General features: G+C 44.0%; 1 protein-coding gene across 6 annotated transcripts in view; it reads left to right on the plus strand.

Annotated features, from left to right (window-relative positions):
• ANO6 (anoctamin 6) overlaps positions 1-20,420 on the plus strand; it is a 132,616-nt gene that overhangs the window by 75,021 nt on the left and 37,175 nt on the right. For 5 of the 6 annotated variants that reach the window (XM_050936118.1, XM_050936115.1, XM_050936113.1 and 2 more), the window contains 7 exons: positions 4,379-4,444; positions 5,854-6,132; positions 7,028-7,141; positions 8,310-8,425; positions 8,811-8,945; positions 17,112-17,217; positions 17,885-17,945. In XM_050936118.1, coding sequence (XP_050792075.1) covers positions 4,379-4,444; positions 5,854-6,132; positions 7,028-7,141; positions 8,310-8,425; positions 8,811-8,945; positions 17,112-17,217; positions 17,885-17,945 — 877 coding nt within the window. The remainder of the gene's footprint in view (positions 1-4,378; positions 4,445-5,853; positions 6,133-7,027; positions 7,142-8,309; positions 8,426-8,810; positions 8,946-17,111; positions 17,218-17,884; positions 17,946-20,420) is intronic. The other variant, XM_050936116.1, reaches the window with a different exon arrangement.

The raw sequence follows: 20,420 nt of genomic DNA on the forward strand, positions 1-20,420 counted from the left end.
AAGTGTCAAATAGGCCAAAACAGAGTGACTTACCTGGGGCACCAGGTGGGTCGAGGAACCATAAACCCCCTACAGGCCAAGGTGGATGCTATCCAAAAGTGGCCTGTCCCAAAGTCAAAGAAGCAGGTCCAATCCTTCTTAGGCTTGGCTGGATACTACAAGCGATTTGTACCACACTACAGCCAAATCGCTGCCCCACTGACCGACCTGACCAAAAAGACCCAGCCAAATGCAGTTAAGTGGACTGATGAGTGTCAAAAGGCCTTTACCCAACTTAAGGCAACGCTCATGTCTGACCCTGTGCTCAGGGCCCCGGACTTTGACAAGCCATTCCTAGTAACCACAGATGCATCTGAGCGTGGTATAGGAGCAGTGCTCATGCAGGAAGCAACAGATCACAACTTCCATCCTGTCGTGTTTCTCAGCAAGAAACTGTCTGAGAGGGAAAGTCACTGGTCAGTCAGTGAAAAGGAATGCTATGCCATTGTGTACGCCCTGGAAAAGCTACGCCCATATGTTTGGGGACGGCGGTTCCAACTACAAACTGACCATGCTGCACTAAAGTGGCTTCATACTGCCAAGGGGAACAACAAGAAACTTCTTCGTTGGAGTTTAGCTCTCCAAGATTTTGATTTTGAAATTCAACACATCACAGGAGCTTCTAACAAAGTAGCTGATGCACTCTCCCGTGAGAGTTTCCCAGAATTCAGTAGTTAAAAAGTGTTCTTAAAATGTAGAAGTCTGTTAGTTATATACTTAGGAGTATATGTAAAGGTGTATGTGTTGTATTAATCTGTTTATTTTCAAGTTCTAGAAGGAAATCGCCGCCAGTGAGCTTCCCCACTGTCTGCAATTTGGGGGGCGTGTCATAAACAGATAGCTAAGGGTTAATGTCTCTTTCACCTGAAGCACCTGACCAGAGGACCAATCAGGAAACCGGATTTTTTCAACTTTGGGTGGAGGGATTTAAGTGTCTTTGTCTTTGTTTTCTGGCTGCCTGCTTGCTCTGAGCTTTGGAGAAGTAGTTCTACTTTCTAGTCTTCTGTTTCTAAGTGTAAGGACAAAGAGATCAGATAGTAAGTTCTATGGTTTCTTTTCTTTGGTATTTGCATGAATATAAGTGCTGGAGTGCTTTGATTTGTATTCTTTTTGAATAAGGCTGTTTATTCAATATTCTTTTAAGCAATTGACCCTGTGTTGTATCATCTTAATACAGAGAGAACATTTGTACTTATTTTTCTTTCTTTTTATATAAAGCTTTCTTTTAAGACCTGTTGGAGTTTTTCTTTACTTCAGGGAAATTGAGTCTGTACTCACCAGGGAATTGGTGGGAGGAAGAAATCAAGGGGAGATTTGTGTGTTGGATCGCTAGCCTGATTTTGCATTCCCTCTGGGGAAATAGGAAAGTACTTTTTGTTTCCAGGATTGGGAACAGAGAGGGAGATTCACTCTGTTTGGATTCACAGAGCTTGTGTCTGTGTATCTCTCCAGGAGCACCTGGAGGGGGGAAGGGAAAAAGGATTATTTCCCTTGGTTGTGAGACTCAAGGGATTTGGGTCTTGGGGTCCCCAGGGAAGGTTTTTCGGAGGGACCAGAGTGCCCCAAAACACTCTAATTTTTTGGGTGGTGGCAGCAGGTACCAGGTCCAAGCTGGTAGCTAAGCTTGGAGGTTTTCATGCTAACCCCCATATTTTGGACGCTAAGGTCCAAATCTGGGACTAAGGGTATTACAACAGTATCAACATTTACGTTCTCTAGAAAAAAGAGGCTTTCTGTCTTTGTGCTTCATGTATTAGTTAAATGACAGCAGGCATCAAGAAGAAATATGACTAAGATGAGACATCATAAAAAGATTAAAATAATAAATGGCATAAAGAAGATAGTTCTGTTATCCTTGTATCATAACATAAGAACAACGGGATGAATATTCAATTTAATTAAATAACAGTTGGAAATTCGAAACCGATAAAAGGAAATACTTCTTTCACATGTAGGATTAAACTGTAGAATGTGTTACTACAAGAAACTGTTGAGTCCAAGAATTGAACAAGTTCTTAAAAGGGATTGGATATTTATAGGGCTGTCAAGAATATCCAGACTTATCATAGTTAATGCTAACAAAAATTTTGGAAGAGATTTTAAACTTCAGGGTTTAAACCAATCTCTAACTATTTGCAATTAGGATGAAACCTAAATTGAAAGCAGATTATCCAACATCAGCTGTGGGGTTCTTAGACCTTCCTCTGAAGTGTCTGGTACTGACTTCTATCAGAGACAGGATACCTGGTGGATCTTGGATCTGAGCCAGTATGCCAATTCCCGTGTTTCTATCAAGGTACTGCTTCTGCTTCCACTTAAGTCAATGAGAGTTTTGCCATTGATGGTTGGAGTAGGACTGGGCCTTAAGTACAGAGGTTACAGCCGGATGCAGGGTACCAGAGTAGGTGGATCTGGGCTGTTTTTGTTTGAGAAGTCTTGTTTGAGAAGTTTTAAGACCAGAAGTCCTTAAGCACAGGACAATACAAAAAACTAAGAAAATGGTCTGGGGTACGAAAACAATCTATTGCACTTAATAACCCAGAAGACTAAATATGGATCTTCACCTAGAATATGTGATCAATTGGATGAACAAACTGTTCATAGAGGAGTTATATAGAGGGTTTCAAGTAGCTTTAATTTGGTCTACTTTACATCAACTTTTAAAATATCTAGTAAAAATACAAATCTCTTTGTGAGTTCCTTATTTTGTTCTATTCAGGATTTTTTGAGGAAGTTCACAGAGGAGAGTTGAGCATCAGAGACAGATTTCAGATTTTTGAGCCTCTGGATAGATTGCCAAGTGATACACTCTGTGAGTGAAATTAACATTTCTCACAGATTTCAACAAATTGCTGTCACTGTACACATCTGGGGTCTGTAGCTGCCCCATCAGCCAACTCCTTTGTTACATGAGGAAAGGCTATGAAACCAGGCTTTGCCCCCACCTAGGGATACTGAGGACTACTGGGACAACACCACTTCCCCTCCAGCCGCTCCAGCCACCAGCTTTTTAATTTTAGGATGGTGCATTTATGGATTGTGAGATTGGTAAGGATTTAGTTAGAATCATAATATAAGGTTATGTCATTGTTGTGAAAGACGGAAAAAATTGCAGGCTATTGGCAGGGAAATGGGGATTGGTTGTCATGGCAAGATTTTGGAAGGGAAGAATATTTGCTGCTGGGAGGGATTCCCTCACTGGTTAAATTAGATGAGAAAAGAAGGAGAAGATTGCCAATGTGGATGACCGTTTTCACAGAGACAAAATTTGGGGCTGACTTATCTCTGTGATGCATCAGACTGAAATGCTAGATACAGATCAAGATCTGAACTCATGGCTCGGCCCACCTGTAATTGTAAAACATGGGCTAAAGGTCAAGAGCCTTCAGCAATCCAAGAGAGCAGGTATTCCACAAAACTGCATTTTAAAGTGTTATTGCTTTTAGAAAAGAGTATAAGACTAGTGCAGGCCTGCACAACTCGTAAAGTGGCGAGGGCCATATTACTCCAAAGAAAACAGCTGAGGGCCGAACCCCCCCGCCCCGTCCCCCCCCCAGCGCCACCAAGCCCACTCAAAAAACAACACACACACCCCCATCACCGTGCCCCCCGCACTCCCAGCACCGCCCACCCCTCAGAAACAAACCCTCCTTCCCCAGCACTTCCCCACTGAAACAGCAGTATTGAACCTTGGTAATATATTATAGCAGGCCCCTAAGGTAGTATAATTAAGGTAAAAGAAAAATGTCTTTTTGCTAGAAGTAGAATAAGATCTTCCCCCCACTTTGTAATCAATTGCCCTGTTGAATGAATGAGGTGTGACTGAGGAAGGCGTGGAAGGCAGCACCTCCAGACAGCTGCAACCCTTGGAGAGGGGATGGGAGCCAGACCAAATCAGTAGAACAGGTCAGCCACTGACTCCTCACTCACCTCCTCACCCCCTCATCCCCCCGCTCACCTACTCACCCCCCGCCACTGCCCACCCACTTGCCTCCTCACCCCCCGCCACTACCCATCCGCCTCTTCAGCCCCCCTCCCTCACCCGCCACTTGCCTACTCACTCCCCACGAGCCACACAGTGAGCCCACCTACTCACCCCCCATGGACTGCACAGTGAGCCTCCGAGGGCCGCATGTTGTGCAGGCCTGGACTAGTGGTTAATAGAGCACTGATTGCTATAGCAATTATAATGTAGATATTAAGGATAATAACTTATCATCTGGGTGATTCTTCACTTTTGTTTGACAATACTGTTCCTTTATTTTATGTACACTACTTTATATGAATGACATAAATCAGCAAACAAAGATATTTTACTATTTGCAATTGATTTTAACAGAGGAAGAGGCAAGCATATGAGTCTAATCTGATAAGCAATGGCTTGCAACTTGAAGCAACAAGATCAGTGAGTATCCTTTCCTTTGTGTGGACTAATGTGTCTGAAGGAAGACTTTGGCTCCATATGGAAAAGGAAATGAAGTCCATGAATGCACTATAGCTTCTTCCCCCTCTTTATTCCTATGAGATCCAAATGTTGGGGTCATAAGAGGTTCCCCCTGCTGCCTCTTTCCCTATTCTTTGGCTAAGAGCCAGGAATCTCTGTGCTGAAATCATGGATCTGTCACTGACTTGCTCTGTGGCCTTGGGCAAAGTCACTTAAGCTTTGTGTCTGTTTCTTTCTCTGCAAAATGGAGGTAGTAGTAACCTACTTCACAGACGAGCTGGGAAAATTAAATACTTTGTTCAGCACTTCGAAAACATGAAGCCCTGTAAACATTCTAAGGGGCCAGGTCTGCCCCCTGCCCTTGTGGCATATAGAAATTGTAAATGGGACACCAGGGGCTGGGGAGAATTCGCCTAATGAAAGAGCAGCCATAGATCTGACATAAGTGGCCCTAGGTGGATGCTCCTTGCAAGTCCCAGCATAGTGGGAGTAGCTGTAGCACTCAGCATTGTGGAGATTCTGGGCTGCATTCCAGCCTGTAGGCAGCCCTGGATAGACTGCTACAAGATGATGCAGCCACTGGGGATATTCTTATTTACAATGGAGGCCATGTTAGCCACCACAGTATCCCAGAATCCAGGCAGCACAAAGATAGATCTTCCCTTCCTTTCCTCCTGGGCTGCATCTTCTGTGCTGTGGCTCCCAGAAGATGCTGCACAGAATCTGGAACGAAATATTTTTCTAATATAATGAGCTCTGGAACATGCCACTTCCTCACAAATTGGGCTCAAAATCCACATCTTTAGGCTTTTGATTAGATAGAAACTTGCAGTGGAAGCTCCACTTGTGCATCCCAGCACATGATTTGGCCCTCTGACCATAGCATGTACCTCAGCGTGCAACATGGAGAATTGTGAGGAGAAAATCCAGCATGGATATATTGCTACTTGTAAATGGTACATTGTAAGTTTGTGCAGGTTTTGGTAATCCTGCAATGCTCATGGTTCAAAATCTTTTTTAATAGTGAGCTTCCTGAGGATTAGATCTATAAACAGCATTAAGAAATCCATATAGATAACGTGTGTTAAAATTTAAATTGCTTTGTAAAATATTTTGCAAGGTGTTACCATTAAAGCAACAATTTAGTGATCTTTTTAAAATACCATTCTCTCCAGAGAGTTTTCATCTCCCTTCAGTGTCTTTACAGAAGTTAATGAGATGTTCACTAAATTGGATAAAGAATAAACCTTGGAATTGATCTTCTACGGCTTTTAAAAAGAAGGGAAAATCTGTGTTACTTAAAAGTATTATGAAGGGCTCCTTGCTTTCATTTTTTGTGCACATATATTTTTAATATTCTTTCACTTTAGGTCTTAAATGAAAAGCTTATTTTTGTAAAAGTGCACGCGCCTTGGGAAGTGCTATGTACATATGCTGAAGTTATGCACATCAAATTGCCTCTGAAGCCCAATGACCTGAAAACCCGAGATTCAGCTTTCAATTGGTTTAGCAGACTCCTCCGAGTGGATGAAAATATCATCAAACCAGAGCAAGAGTTTTTCACTGCCCCATTTGAAAAGGCTCGTGTATCTGATTTTTATATTCAAGACAAGGACATCTTCTTCAACCCTGCAACCAGAAGCCGAATTGTAAGTCAATATAAATATTTATATCTTTTCTGTCTCTATACCCACACGAAGACATTTGTTTATTTCCCTTTGGGTATGTCTTCACTACTGGCCGGACCAGCAGACAGCGATCGATCCAGCGGGGATCAATTTATTGTGTCCAGTATAGACATGATAAATCAATCCCTGAGCACTCTCCCGTCAACTCCTGTACTCAGCTCGGTGAGATGCGCAGGCGGAGTTGACGGGGGAGCAGCAGCAGTCGACTCACCGCGGTGAAGACACCACGGTAAGTCGATCCAAGTACGGTGACTTCAGCGATGTTATTCACGTAGCTGAAGTTACGTAATTTAGATCGATCTCCCTCCATCACAGTGTAGACCATGCCAAAGTCAATCAGAGCAACACAACCACCATTACCAATAACAACCAACCCTCCTGACACATTAGAAATGTAGGGAACAATCTTACATTGACTAGGAAACTGACTGGATGATCTAATGAGGTGAAATTCCAAACCTTTGTCCAACTTGAGTTCCACTTATGCCCCAAAATAGAGTTTAAGTGGGACTTAAATGGGGCAGTGGCCTTGTACAGTGAATTTCACACAGAGAACTTGCCCCTCTTTAACATCTATGATTCTGTGGTGACATCTATGTCACAATCATAGATGTGGTGATATCTATGATTTGGGGGGGGGGAGGGATAGCTCAGTGGTTTGTGCATTGACCAGCTAAACCTAGGGTAGTGAGTTCAATCCTTGAAGGGGCAGTTTGGGGATTGGTCCCACTTTGAGCAGGGGGTTGGACTAGATGATCTTCTGAGGTTCCTTCCAACCCTAAAATTCTATGACAGTTATAGTTTATATTCCTCACTTACAAATTGCAAGAGATTCAGGGCATTTTGTATTTTTCAGGTTCATTTTATTCTTTCCCGTGTGGAATATGCAGTAAAAGACAATGTGAAAAAGTTTGGTATTAACAGACTCCTGGACTCTGGGATCTACAAGGCAGCATTTCCTCTTCACGATGTAAGTCCAATGCTTGGAACAGGTGTCTTAGCTGGGAATAAATTTGTATGCTAATTGAAGACACATGTATGATTCCTATAGCAAAATACATATGGGCATTGATTTTATTTGTTCACTGACTGTCATAGCTGAAGACAATGACTAGAAGAAAATATTCCTTCAAAACTCTTTTTCAGAGGAATATTGATTTTTCCAGTAAACAGAATTTTCCACAAAAAGTGTCTTTTCACAGAAGATTTCAATTTTCCTTTCAAAAACCAAACACCCAGAAACTGAAATATTTTCATCTGGAAATGCTGCAGAGGTGCCTGATGGGAGTTGTATGTAGTTCAGTTGCCTCATGTCCCTATTGTCCTCTATGGGCCAGGCTCCCCCGCCAGTCTATATCTTCTATGATGCTCCATGGCCAGAAACTCCCAGGATGCATCACTTCCCTTTCAAAGAGGGAAAGCCAAGTGTTCTTCTTCATCACCTTTCTTGTTGCACTATAGAATGAGAATGGAAAACGCCATTAAAAATTCTTAATACAAGTTCACATTTTCACCAAATATGTTTACAACCAACCTGGCAAGGAAATGAAGGGTTGTTTCCCTCTGTACCCTCTTTTGAATCTGAAACAGATGCTGAAAGCCCTTCATTTATTCTCCAGAGTTTTCAGCCTTCATTATAGTACATCACTGTCCTGAGGAAAGCACCTGATAGTATGTAAGAGGTACTTAAAGTCTCATTTTTAATTAGAACTGATTCTTTTCTATTTATTTTCCCAATTCTAGGCCCCAAGCCTGCAACTGCTTAAATGCATGTTTAAGCACATGACTAAACCCCATTATTTTCAATGAGATGACTCCCATAATTAAAATGAAGCATGTGCATAAATATTTGCAAGAATGGGTCCTTAATGACAAGCCTCTGTACTGTCACTGCTTGCTTACTTCCTACTTCTTTTTGTAATTTGCAATGGAACTTGGGCTAAGAGATTACTCCAGACACTAGTCTCACAAGTGTAGCTCCACAGGGATCAGATTTCACACAGCCAGTGGGGCTGAAGAGGCACTGGATGGTACAGTTACAGTCTAGTCATGTAAACTGGTTCAGCTGCCCATAAAGTTTGGGTACTATAAGCAGTTATTTTATGGGACAGTGTTTCCATATTCATTCTCTTTTGCAGTCTAGATTCAATCGCCGGTTAGAGGACCCCAACTGCCCTAGTGAACGGTATCTTCTTTACAAGGAATGGGCTCACCCTCGAAGTTTTTACAAACTGCAGCCATTGGATCTTGTCAGGTGGGTATGCATATGGTCAGTACAATTCAGAAGGACCTAGGAATTCAGGTAACATTTTTATGTTTTGGTACATTGAAGATTCAAGCCTTAATTCTAATTGCAGATATGTACGCCCATATCTGCACACACGTTTGAGCATGCTCTGTTTCTGACTTTATAAGATACATGTAACCAATCAAAATTGAGCTTCAGTGAGAAGTAGGTATTTCATGCAAATATAAAAAATCATGTAAATTCACAGAAATGGTTAGCTGTTGTACTTCTGCAGTCACACAGTGTAAAAATATGAAAATAGAGTCTAGCCCTAAATATTTGGAATAGACAGCTGTCTGAGAAAGAAATGTGGAGTTATTTGCATTTTCAAAGAGTATTTTTCCCCCCACAGGAAATATTATGGAGAGAAAATTGGAATATATTTTGCTTGGCTTGGTTTTTACACTCACATGCTGATCATGGCAGCAGTAGTAGGACTTGCCTGTTTTTTGTATGGCTACATAACAAAGGACAACTGCACATGGAGGTACCAGATGGACAGTTCAAATATATTTTCATATTGACACAGTTCTGAGTACTCACAAATAGCACAGAGTTTTCTAGGCATAAGAAAAAGGGAACCTTGTTAGTGATCCCAGATTGAAGTTCCTGGTGCTGTTGAATGAACACTGTGAAAAGAAAATGACAAGTATATATCAGGGCTACAAGAACATTCCTGGGTCATCTAGTCCAAGGGACATGAAAGTCCTCTGATGCCCTCTTATTTCTTCTACTTCCCTTTCATCCTCCTTTCTCATTGTGCATGTTCCCTCCTCTACTCTCTGTCCTCCTTCTCATTCCTGACATACTGTAAGCAAACAAAGAGCTATATCATGCCATCAGCTTTTAAGCGGAACTCCCTATTGAAATCAGTGGGGAGTTGTGCTATAAATCTGATGGCATGTTATGGCCCAAAGGCTTTTACAAATCAGAATATACAGAGACATTCATGTCAAATAAAAAGGACATGGAATGAAAGGGGCAGATGAGCAAAATGATTAAAGCAACTAAAACATTAAAAGAGCATCCCAAAATATGAATCAGTTTTCTGCCTTCAAAATAAAGAATACATAAAAGGAAATTAAAAACAGGGAAAGAAAATGACAATAAATCCTGGGGAGAAAATAAAGAATACAGCTCAGCATCTGAAACAGAATCAAGGGAACTGGATGGAAAGGGCTCACTAAGGACCTGATCCAATACTTCGTCAGTCATTGAAATGATTCCCATTGACTACAGTGAGTGGTGGATCAATCCCTGCCCGAACAAAAATCAAGTTAATGGAGAAACAAATACAGAGAATAAGAATAGCAACTGACTTGGTTGTGAAATTAAAGATGTAGTGTACAGGGCAAAAAAGTAATAGACAGACGTGAGAGGTTACGAATGACTTGTATTTAAGATTTTGGGTTTTTTCATTCTTTATAGTTTGACATTTCTATGTGAATACACATATAATGTAAAAACGTAAAGAAAACAGTGAAAAATCAAAACTTCAGCACAGTTTACCATAGCATGTCCATTTATGTTTGCTAATCCCTAAGGGAGAGAAAAACCTTTCTCATAGGTGAAATTCACATATGGGTGGAAGGCCTGCTAAAAGGCACTGCTTGGAACTCAAGACATTCCTTCCCCCTCTCTTCTGTAGGAGAACAGGCAGAACAGCAGCACAGGGGAAATGCTGCTCCCTCTTTACACCCTGAAAAAAGACATTGGTGGGAAGGGGCTACTGGATCTGCACTTATTCAGATCCCCTGATCCTCTTTTGCCCTCTGTAGCTAGAACTACTTCAGCCACTTTGGCTACTCCAAGGGTATATTTGCACTACGGGATTATTCCGATTTTACATAAGCCGGTTTTGTAAAACAGATTGTATAAAGTTGAGTGCACGCTGCCACACTAAGCTCATTAATTCGGCGGTGTGCGTCCATGTACCGAGGCTAGCATCGATTTCCAGAGCTTTGCACTGTGGGTAGCTATCCCGTAGCTATCCCATAGTCCCCGCAGTCTCCCCCGCCCCTTGGAATTCTGGGTTGAGATCCTAGTGCCTGATGGGGAAAAAAACATTGTCGCGGGTGGTTCTGGGTACAGCCTCACCCCTCCCTCCATGAAAGCAGCAGACAACCGTTTCGCGCCTTTTTTCCTGGCTGAACTGTGCAAACACCATAGCACAGCAAGCATGGACCCTGCTCAGATCAAGACCGCAATCGTGGACATTGTAAACATCTCGCACATTCTCGTGCAGTCTATACTGAACCAGGACCTGCAAAGCCAGGCGAGGAGGAGGCAGCTACGGCCGAGCGGCGACGAGAGTGATGAGGACATGGACACAGAATTATCTCAAACTTTGGAGATCCTGCTGGTAATGGGGCAGGTTCTAGCCATTGAACGCCGATTTTGGGCCCGGGAAACAAGCACAGACTGGTGCGACCGCATAGTTTTGCAGGTTTGGGATGATTCGCAGTGGCTGCGAAACTTTCGCATGCGTATGGGCACTTTCATGGAACTTTGTGACTTGCTTTCCCCTGCCCTGAAACACCATAATACCAAGATGAGAGCAGCCCTCACAGTTGAGAAGCGAGTGGCAATAGCCCTCTGGAAGCTTGCAGTGCCAGACAGCTACCGGTCAGTCGGGAATCAATTTGGAGTGGGCAAATCTACTGTGGGGGCTGCTGTGATGCAAGTAGCCAAAGCAATCATTAAGCTGCTGCTACGAAAGGTTGTGACTCCGGGAAACGTGCAGGTCATAGTGGATGGCTTTGCTGCAATGGGATTCCCTAACTGTGGTGGGGCGATAGATGGAACCCATATCCCTATCTTGGCACCGGAGCACCAGGGCGCCCAGTACATAAACTGCAAGGGGTACTTTCCATGGTGCTGCAAGCACTGGTGGATCACAAGGGACGTTTCACCAACATCCACGTGGGATGGCCAGGAAGGGTTCATGACGCTCGCGTCTTCAGGAACACTACTCTGTTTAAACAGCTGCAGCAAGGGAATTACTTCCCAGACCAGAAAATAACAGTTGGGGATGTTGAAATGCCTGTAGTTATCCTGGGTGACCCAGCCTACCCCTTGATGCCATGGCTCATGAAGCCATACACAGGCAGCCTGGACAGTAGTCAGGAGCTGTTCAACTACAGGCTGAGCAAGTGCAGAATGGTGGTAGAATGTGCATTTGGCCGTTTAAAGGCGCACTGGCGCACACTACTGACTCGCTCAGACCTCAGCCAAACCAATGTCCCCATTGTTATTGCTGCTCCACAATCTCTGTGAGAGTAAGGGGGAGACTTTTATGGCAGGGTGAGAGGCTGAGGCAAATCACCTGGCCTCTGATAATGCGCAGCCAGACACCAGGGTGACTAGAAGAGCACACCACGAAGTGGTGCGCATCAGAGAAGCTTTGAAAACGAGTTTCATCGTGGGCCAGAGTACAGTGTGACTGTTGTGTTTTTTTCCCCTTGATGAACGCCCTCCTTGATTGACTTATTCCCTGTAAGCAACCCACCCTCCCCCTTCGATTACAGCTTGCTTAAGGAAATACAGTCACTATCATTTAAAAATCATTTATTCTTTATTAAAAAGTCATTATAAAAAGAGGCAGAGAACTGACAAGGTATCCCGGATGTGGTTTGGGAGGAGGATAGGAGGGAAGGAAAAGGCCACTAAAAATATTTAAAAGTAATGACAGCCTTTTGGTTGGGCTCTCCACTGGGGTGGAGTGGGCGGGTGCACGAAGCCTTCCCCCAAACGTTCTTACACGTTTGGGTGAGGAAGATATGGAACATGGTGAGTGGTGAGGGTGGTTACACAGGGGCTGCAGAGGCACTCTGTGACCCAGCTGTTCCTGAAGCTCCACCAGACGTCGGAGGATGTCAGTTTGATCACGCAGCAGCCCCTGCGTTGCATCCCACCACCGCTGATCTTCCTGCCTACACCTCTGATCTTCCTGCCGCCACCTCTCATCTCGAGCGTCTCTCCTCTCCTCACGTTCACTGGCATCTTTCCTGTAATTTGATACCACATCCTTCCACTCGTTCAGATGAGCTCTTTCATTGCGGGTTACTTCCATGATTTCCAAGAACATTTCGTCTCGCGTCTTTTTTTTTCCTCCGCCTTATCTGAGATAGCCTTCGGGATGGAGTAGGGAGGCTTGAAAAATTTGCAGCTGCATGAGGGAGGTGAAAAAGGGAGAGAAGCATTTTAAAAGATACATTTTACAGAACAATGGTTATACTCTTTCACAATGAACAACACTATTCACCTTGCGTAGCACATGTGATTTTACTAGAAAGTCCCATTTTGCATCTTAATATTGAGTGCCTGCGGCTCTGGTGTTACAGATCTCACAGACGCAGGTCTAGGCAGCAGAATTCAGAATTGTATGCAGCCATGGTAAGCCATTGTCTTTCGGCTTCTGCAGCCTTCATATACAGAGTGCCCTCCTTTCCCAAATACCAAGCAAAGCCCGTTCAGTGCTGCTTCTTTCCTGTTAACATGCAACAGCAGAAAGCACCCCCCCATCCAATTATCTGGGATGATCACTTTACCCCTCCCCCAACCGCGTGGCTGGTATCGTGGAAGATCACTGCTAATAACTCCCCTTCCCCCCCCCACCACGTGTCTGGTAGCCAAATGCGAAAAAGTTCAGCGCCATTACCCCCCATCCCCCTGCTTGACTACCTGCAAGGAAGGATTTCTTTTAAGCAACAGGCAAACAGCCCAGTAGGAATGGCCATCTCTGTCCCCTTAATTAAATTCCTAAATTTCAACCAGGTTACCATGAACGATATCACTCTCCTGAGGATAACACAGCGAGATAAAGAACGGATGTTGCTTGAATGCCAGCAATCACCGGGACCATACGCAGCTAGGCTTTGTCATGCAATGATACCAGATTACTTGCTATATGCATGGCGTGGTCAAGTGTCCTACCATGGTGGACGGAATAAGGCTGCCTTGCCCAGAAACCTTCTGCAAAGGCTTTTGGAGTACCTCCAGGAGCGCTTCATGAAGATGTCCCTGGAGGATTTCCGCTCCATCCCCAGACATGTTAACAAACTTTTCCAATAACTGTACTGGCCGCTAATGCATCCCAAGTCCTCAGGGCAAATCAATCATTAAAAAACACTTGCTTTTAAACCATGTTTTATATTTACAAAGGTACACTCACCAGAGGTCGCTTCCATGGCTTCATAGTCTGGGCTACTGGCTTGAGAGGGCTGGGAGGGTAATTCCATCTGGGTGAGAAAAAGCTCCTGGCTGTTGGGGAGAACAGAGTGCTGTGTGTGCTCTGCAAGCTCGTCCTCCTCTTCCTCCTCCTCCTCCTCTTCTCCGTCCACAGAATCCTCAGCCATGGCTGAGATTACCACCCCAACCTTGGAATTCACGGACAGGGGTGGGGTAGTGGTGGCGCAGCCCCCCTAGAATTGCATGCAGCTCAGCGTAGAAGCGGAATGTTTTCGACCCTGCCCCGGACCTTCCGTTTGCTTCTTTGGTTTTCTGGTAGGCTTGTGTGAGCTCCTTAACTTTCACTCTGCTCTGCACTGAGTCCCTGGTGTGGCCTTTCTCCATCATAGCCTTGGAAATTTTTTCAAATGTTTTTTCATTTCGTCTTTTGGAATGGAGTTCTGTTAGCACAGAATCCTCTCCCCATATAGCGATCAGATCCAGTACATCCCATGCGGTCCATGCTGGACCTCTTTTTCGATTCTCAGGAGACTGCATTGTTACCTGTGCTAATGAGCTCTGCGTGGTCACCTGTGCTGGTGAGCTCTCCACACTGGCCAAACAGGAAATGAAATTCAAAAGTTCGCGGAGCTTTTCCTGTCTACCTGGCCAGTGCCTCCGAGCTGAGATTGCTGTCCAGAGCGGTCACAATGGTGCACTGTGGGATACCACCCGTAGGCCAATACCGCTGATTTGCGGCCACACTAACCCTAATCCGATATGGTAATACTGATTTCAGTGCTACTCCTCTCGTCAGGGAGGAGTACAGAAACAGGTTTAAAGAGCCCTTTATATCGATATAAAGGGCCTCGTTGTGTGGACGGGTGCAGCATTAAATCGGTTTAACGCTGCTAAAATCAGTATAAACGCGTAGTGTAGACCAGGTCCAAGTGACTCTGCAGCCACTCTCTGGCCTGAAGAGAATTCCTCACTTTTCTGGGTCAGACCTCCCCTACCACCATGCTCAGACTGAACATTATAGGGTGAGTTTGCCCATTGTAAATCAGGTAAAAGAGTCACCCTGAAATCCTGAAAATGTGAACAATAGGATTTTTTAAGATCTCTGTTTTCTTCTTAACATGATTTGTTTTAGAGAATAGCACCAAGAGTAATGGGAGATAATTCTTTCCAGGCTTCATAGTCTAATTTGCAGTATATTGAAGGCTAAGAGTGGAATTGGAGGAGGCACATTGTCTGAAAGCAGCGCACTTAGCAACATATTCCTTCCTTCACTGAGTTATCACATCAGCTTGGTCTACACTACGCGTTTAAACCGATTTTAACAGCGTTAAACCAATTCAACGCTGTACCCGTCCACACAACGAGGCCCTTTATACCGATATAAAGGGCTCTTTAAACCAATTTCTGTACTCCTCCTCGACGAGAGGAGTAGCTCTAAAATCGGTATTATCATATTGGATTAGGGTTAGTGTGGCCGCAAATCGACGGTATTGGCCTCCGGGCGGTATCACACAGTGCACCACTGTGACCGCTCTGGACAGCAATCTGAACTCGGATGCAGTGGCCAGGTAAACAGGAAAAGCCCCGCAAAATTTTGATTTTCATTTCCTGTTTGCCCAGGGTGGAGCTCTGATCAGCACGGGTGGCAATGCAGTCCCAAATCCAAAAAGAGCTCCAGCATGGACCGTACGGGAGATACTGGATCTGATTGCTGTATGGGGAAACAAATCTGTTCTATCAAAACTCCGTTACAGAAGACGAAATGCCAAAGCGTTTGAAAAAAAAAAGGCTCCAGGCTACACAGTGCTGCGTGACAAGCGTAACGGGAAGCCAGAGACTCAAGTGGATGCTCATGGAGGGAAGGAGGGGGTACTGAGGACTCCAGCTATCCCATAGTCCCCAGCAGTCTCCGAAAAGTATTTACATTCTTGGCTGAGCTCCCAATGCCTGTAGGTTCGAACACATTGTCCGGTGTGGTTCAGGGAATAGATGATCAATTTACTCTCCCCCCTGCACGTGAAAGAAAAGGGAAAGAAATCGTTTCTTGACTTCTTTCAATGTCACCCTATGTCTACTGAATGCTGCTGGTAGACGCGATGCTGCAGCAGTGAAGAGCAGTATCCACTCCTCTCCCCTGCCCGGTGGCAGATGGTGCAGTAGGACTGGTAACCGTCCTTATTATCAACCCGTGAGTGCTCCTGGCTGGCTTCAGGTGAGGCTGGCTGGGGGCGCCTGGGTGAAAATAGGAATGATTCTCGGTCATTCCCAGTAGATGGTACAGAACGGCTGGTAACCATCCTCATCATAGCAACTAGGGGCTGAGCTCCATCAGCCCCCTCCCTTTCCCGTGTAAAGAAAAGATTCTGTCCTGCCTGGACTGTCATAGCAGCGGCATGCTGGGCTCCTCTCCCCAGCACCGCTTAATGTCCTGCCTGGACTGTCATAGCACCGGGAGGCTACATGCCCCTCATTTTATCTCGCTAACAAGTCATTGTTTCTTATTCCTGCATTCTTTATAACTTCATGACACAAATGGGGGGACACTGCCATGATAGCCCAGGAAGGTTGTAGGAGGAGGGAAGCAACGGGTGGGGTTGTTGCAGAGGCACCCCCCATGAATCGCATGTAGCTCATCATTTCTGCGGGATCTGACACGGAGCAGCTGTGCTCTCTGATACACTGGTTCTCTAGTATACTTGCCCCATATTCTAGGCACGACTGACTCTATTTTTAGAAACCATAAAGGAGGGATTGACTCGGGGAGTCATTCCCAGTTTTGCCTTTGCGCCCCCAGCCGATCTCAGCCAGGGGCACCCATGATAGCAGCAGACAGCACAGAAGGACAGATAACTGTCATCTCATCGCCAATTTACACCAGCAGCAGACGGTGCAGAGCAACTGATAACCGCCTCTGCTATCATACAAAAGCAAATTAATGCTGCTGGGTAGCGCTGGAGTATCGCCTTTGTCCGCGGCATCCAGTACACATACGGTGACTGTAAAAAAAAAAGCTGAACGGGCTCCATGGTTGCCGTGCTATGGCGTCTGCCAGGGCAATCCAGGGGAAAAGGGCGCGAAATGATTGTCTGCCGTTGCTTTCCAGCAGGAAGGAATGACTGACGACATTTACCCAAAACCACCCGCGACAATGATTTTTGCCCCAACAGCCACTGGGCTCTCAACTCAGAATTCTAAGGGGCGGGGGAGACTGCGGGAACTATGGGATAGCTACGCTACCCACAGTGCAACGCTCCAGAAATCAACGCTAGCCTCGGACCATGGACGCACACTGCCGAATTAATGTGCTTAGTGTGGCCGCGTGCACTCGACTTTATACAATGTTTTATAAAACCGGTTTATGTAAAATCGGAATAATCCCGTAGTGTAGACGTACCCATCATCTACAAGCATTAAAAGGTAGTCTGAGTTTCGTGTTTGTGTTATTGATTGATTTTATTTTTAGCCAAGAAGTGTGTGATCCCAACATCGGCGGCAACATCATAATGTGCCCGCAGTGTGATCATGAATGTACATACTGGAACCTCACTATCACCTGTGAATCCTCTAAGGTAATGTGCCATTTATATCCTGCAGAAATGGGCTTCTAAGTTCACTTACAATAGCCTTTGTATTTTCTCTTACACCATCCATGGGGTAAAGTAGCAGCAGTGTTATTCCCCCCACCAGTGCAAGATTAATGTTTCTTCAGCACAGAAATATGAAAGGTACAAGAGAGAAACACATGAAAAGGGAAATGTTGGAAGGAAAAGGCGGAGGGCAGCCCCACAATTACCATATCAAAACAGTGTTTTCTTATTAAATAGGTTAATGTTTTTCATGTCACTTCTTGTTCGTCAGAATTACTTGTTCATTTGCTCTGTGAGTGTTTGTGAGAGAGAGAGAGAATACAATGTGTGTATGTCATGGCAACTGAAATTCCTAGCACTGAAGTACTGGCTCTCCTCTTCCAGTACAGTGAATTGGTGCAACATTGTTACGACAGCAGTTGTATATCCTTTTGCTGCATATTTGTCTCATAGATTTAATGTAGGTTTTTTGCATTTAATTTCCTTGATTTTGCATATTGGAAAAATACTGGGAGGAAAGGTGAAGATTCTTTATTAAACCATGTAAAACTAAAATCAAAATGTGCAACGTTCTTTCAACATTCTTATCCCGTGTAGAAAAATTACTGACCCATTATAGCTAAAGCATTTATTTTTTAATTCTTTACAGAAACTGTGTATATTCGATAGCTTCGGAACACTAGTATTTGCGGTATTTATGGGAATATGGGGTAAGTCAATTTCAAGGCTTTGCTTTCTATCTACAGTTTTGTCATCTAATTTTGGGCAGACCTAAGGCATATGCCAAAAAATGTAGCTAAATGAACAACTATTTCAGTTTCTAGTGTTCAGCAATATTACAAAAGGGGGTTCACACGAAAAAATTAAGCATGACGGTAACTCTTTTCAGCATCATTTGGAGACTGATTTGAGGACTTCCAGTGGCAAATAGGAATGTTGGAGTTTTTTCAGTGTTTGCTTCATCCTTTTAAATTTGGAGAAAAGTAAGAAGAAGGGATTAGAACTGCCCAATGTTAAGCCGGCAGGAGCCCACATGCTTAAACATATCTGGCAAAGGACTTGTTATTCTCCAGGGAATCTTGGAGCTGTCTATTCCTACTAGCAGCTGCATGACTGAGAAAGGCAATGGGAAAAATAAAGCCATTTATTATATACTCTAGTAATTATTTCTTTCCTTCTTCATTTACGTACTTGGTACGCTAAACATGCAGTAATTACAAGCACTAGGGACATCTTGTGGCAGTGAAAGTGTCTCTTTAATCATGGGGTTCCCCCGACTGATTCTATTCTGTACTAGATTCAATGGACAACGCAAAGTTTATTTTTCCAGAAAGTGTCTTGTTTCACTGAACGCAGAGGCAGAACTAGAATTTTCTTAACAAGGGGGCCCACCTTACCTGCCAAGTAGCAGAGATGTTGTAGTATGTGTTACTTCCCAATTTCTTCATTGACAGGACTCTGCTTTACGCATGCACTCCTGACCAGGAGGTGTGCAGGTGTGTATGGGGTTCCTTCTCATTCCCCTCCACCACCACTTCATAGTGTCACCCATGTCCTCACCAAGCCACAATCTCTTCTTCCAGAGCAAGCCTGGAAGTGGATGTGGTGGAGGAGGCAGCGTGAGATGGCAGCCCAGGGTTCACAGAAGTGGGGAGCCAGGTCCGAGACCTCTACCCCCTCCTCTCCTTCCACTAGAAAGATGGGGAGTGGCCAGGACCTCTACTCCCTTACCTCCCCTTCCACCAGAGAGATGGGGAGCGGTCAGGACATTTCCTCCCACCCCTCCTCTCCCATCAGAGAGATGGGGACTGTGAATTAGTAATAACAACATTGTCTATGGCCAAGGGAGGAGCCTGAGGGCCCAACCTTCATTAAGCCTCTGTGGATTGTCCACATTAGCAAGGTTGCTAATTGGCTTTAACTGTAGCCCCTTAACCAGAGTGATTACTAGTGGGTGATTAATAAGTAATGTTGACTTGGAAGCTAGTCAACAAAGTTACAGAAGTAAGTTTTATTTGTTATCAGTGGTGCTGCATGAAGGGTAGTGTACAGAAGACAACTACTGTAACATTTTAGAACTATATATCAGCTTGATAAGGAAAGGTTAATATGCTTGTTATTGTAAAACATGTTCTACCTTGATCTTTTGATAATGAACTTAATATAACATGCTTTAAAGTAACTATTTCAATAAAATAATTGTTACGTTAAATGTGATTTTTTTAAGAACTTTTCAAAGATATACTATGCTCAAGATACCAGCAGGAAATTCCCTAAATCAAAGATTAGAACAGTTTGATGTTAATTTGATCCTTTTTCTGTTGTCCCAATAGTTAACTTATTTGTAATTTGCCTCTTAATTGAAAATTGTGATTTTCTGTTTTGTAGTATTGTTCCAAAAATGATAAATGGAAAGTTAAACTGCATAACTACAATAATGCTTACAAGGGTCTGTTAGTATTCTCATCATAAACCCGCTCTATAAGGAGGTGAATTGACGATCAAAATTGTACTGAATCCAAGTGATGCCATTTCAGTTGTAATTTTCATTGAATTGTAATACTTTTGTAAATAGACTGGTCCAAATAATTTAAGGAATGATACATTTTTAGCCCTATGATTGCATTGCTACCATTAATATACTTGTTAATAAAGGTACTTTTGTAATATGTTCCCTTCAGAGAACTCAATTACAAAACATGAATGAATTCAGCCTCACAATACCCCCTGCAAAGTGGGTCTGGACTACTAAATTATAGTAAGTGACATGTCCAAGACCAGACAGGATTAAAACCTAAATCTCCAGACTCCTCGTCATTTGTTTTAACCAGTAGAGAATGCCTCCACAGAATAAATGAAAGAAAAGATCAGTTAAAATACAGACGGAAGAACCCTCCCTGCTCTGAGGCCTGAGCAGTACAAAACAGCTGTAAAGTTATCACACCTGGAGGATTCCCTTTGTGTAGGCAGCTCCCTCAGTGACCGAGCTATCATAGCATCTCTTGGGCCACACCCGCTTCCTGGCTGCTAGCACGGGAATTGTGGCAGGGTGAGGGGCAGCAGGCTGTAAGGCCAGGACAACCATGCACTCCGATAATTCCCGGCCACTGGAATAGTCCTTGAGGACCTTTTGAAGCTGGTGCTAATTTGAGCATCGATGAGATTCTCTAAATTACTCTGGGGAC

This window comes from Gopherus flavomarginatus, chromosome 1, assembly GCF_025201925.1.
Source record: "Gopherus flavomarginatus isolate rGopFla2 chromosome 1, rGopFla2.mat.asm, whole genome shotgun sequence".
NCBI classification, from domain to species: Eukaryota; Metazoa; Chordata; order Testudines; family Testudinidae; genus Gopherus; species Gopherus flavomarginatus.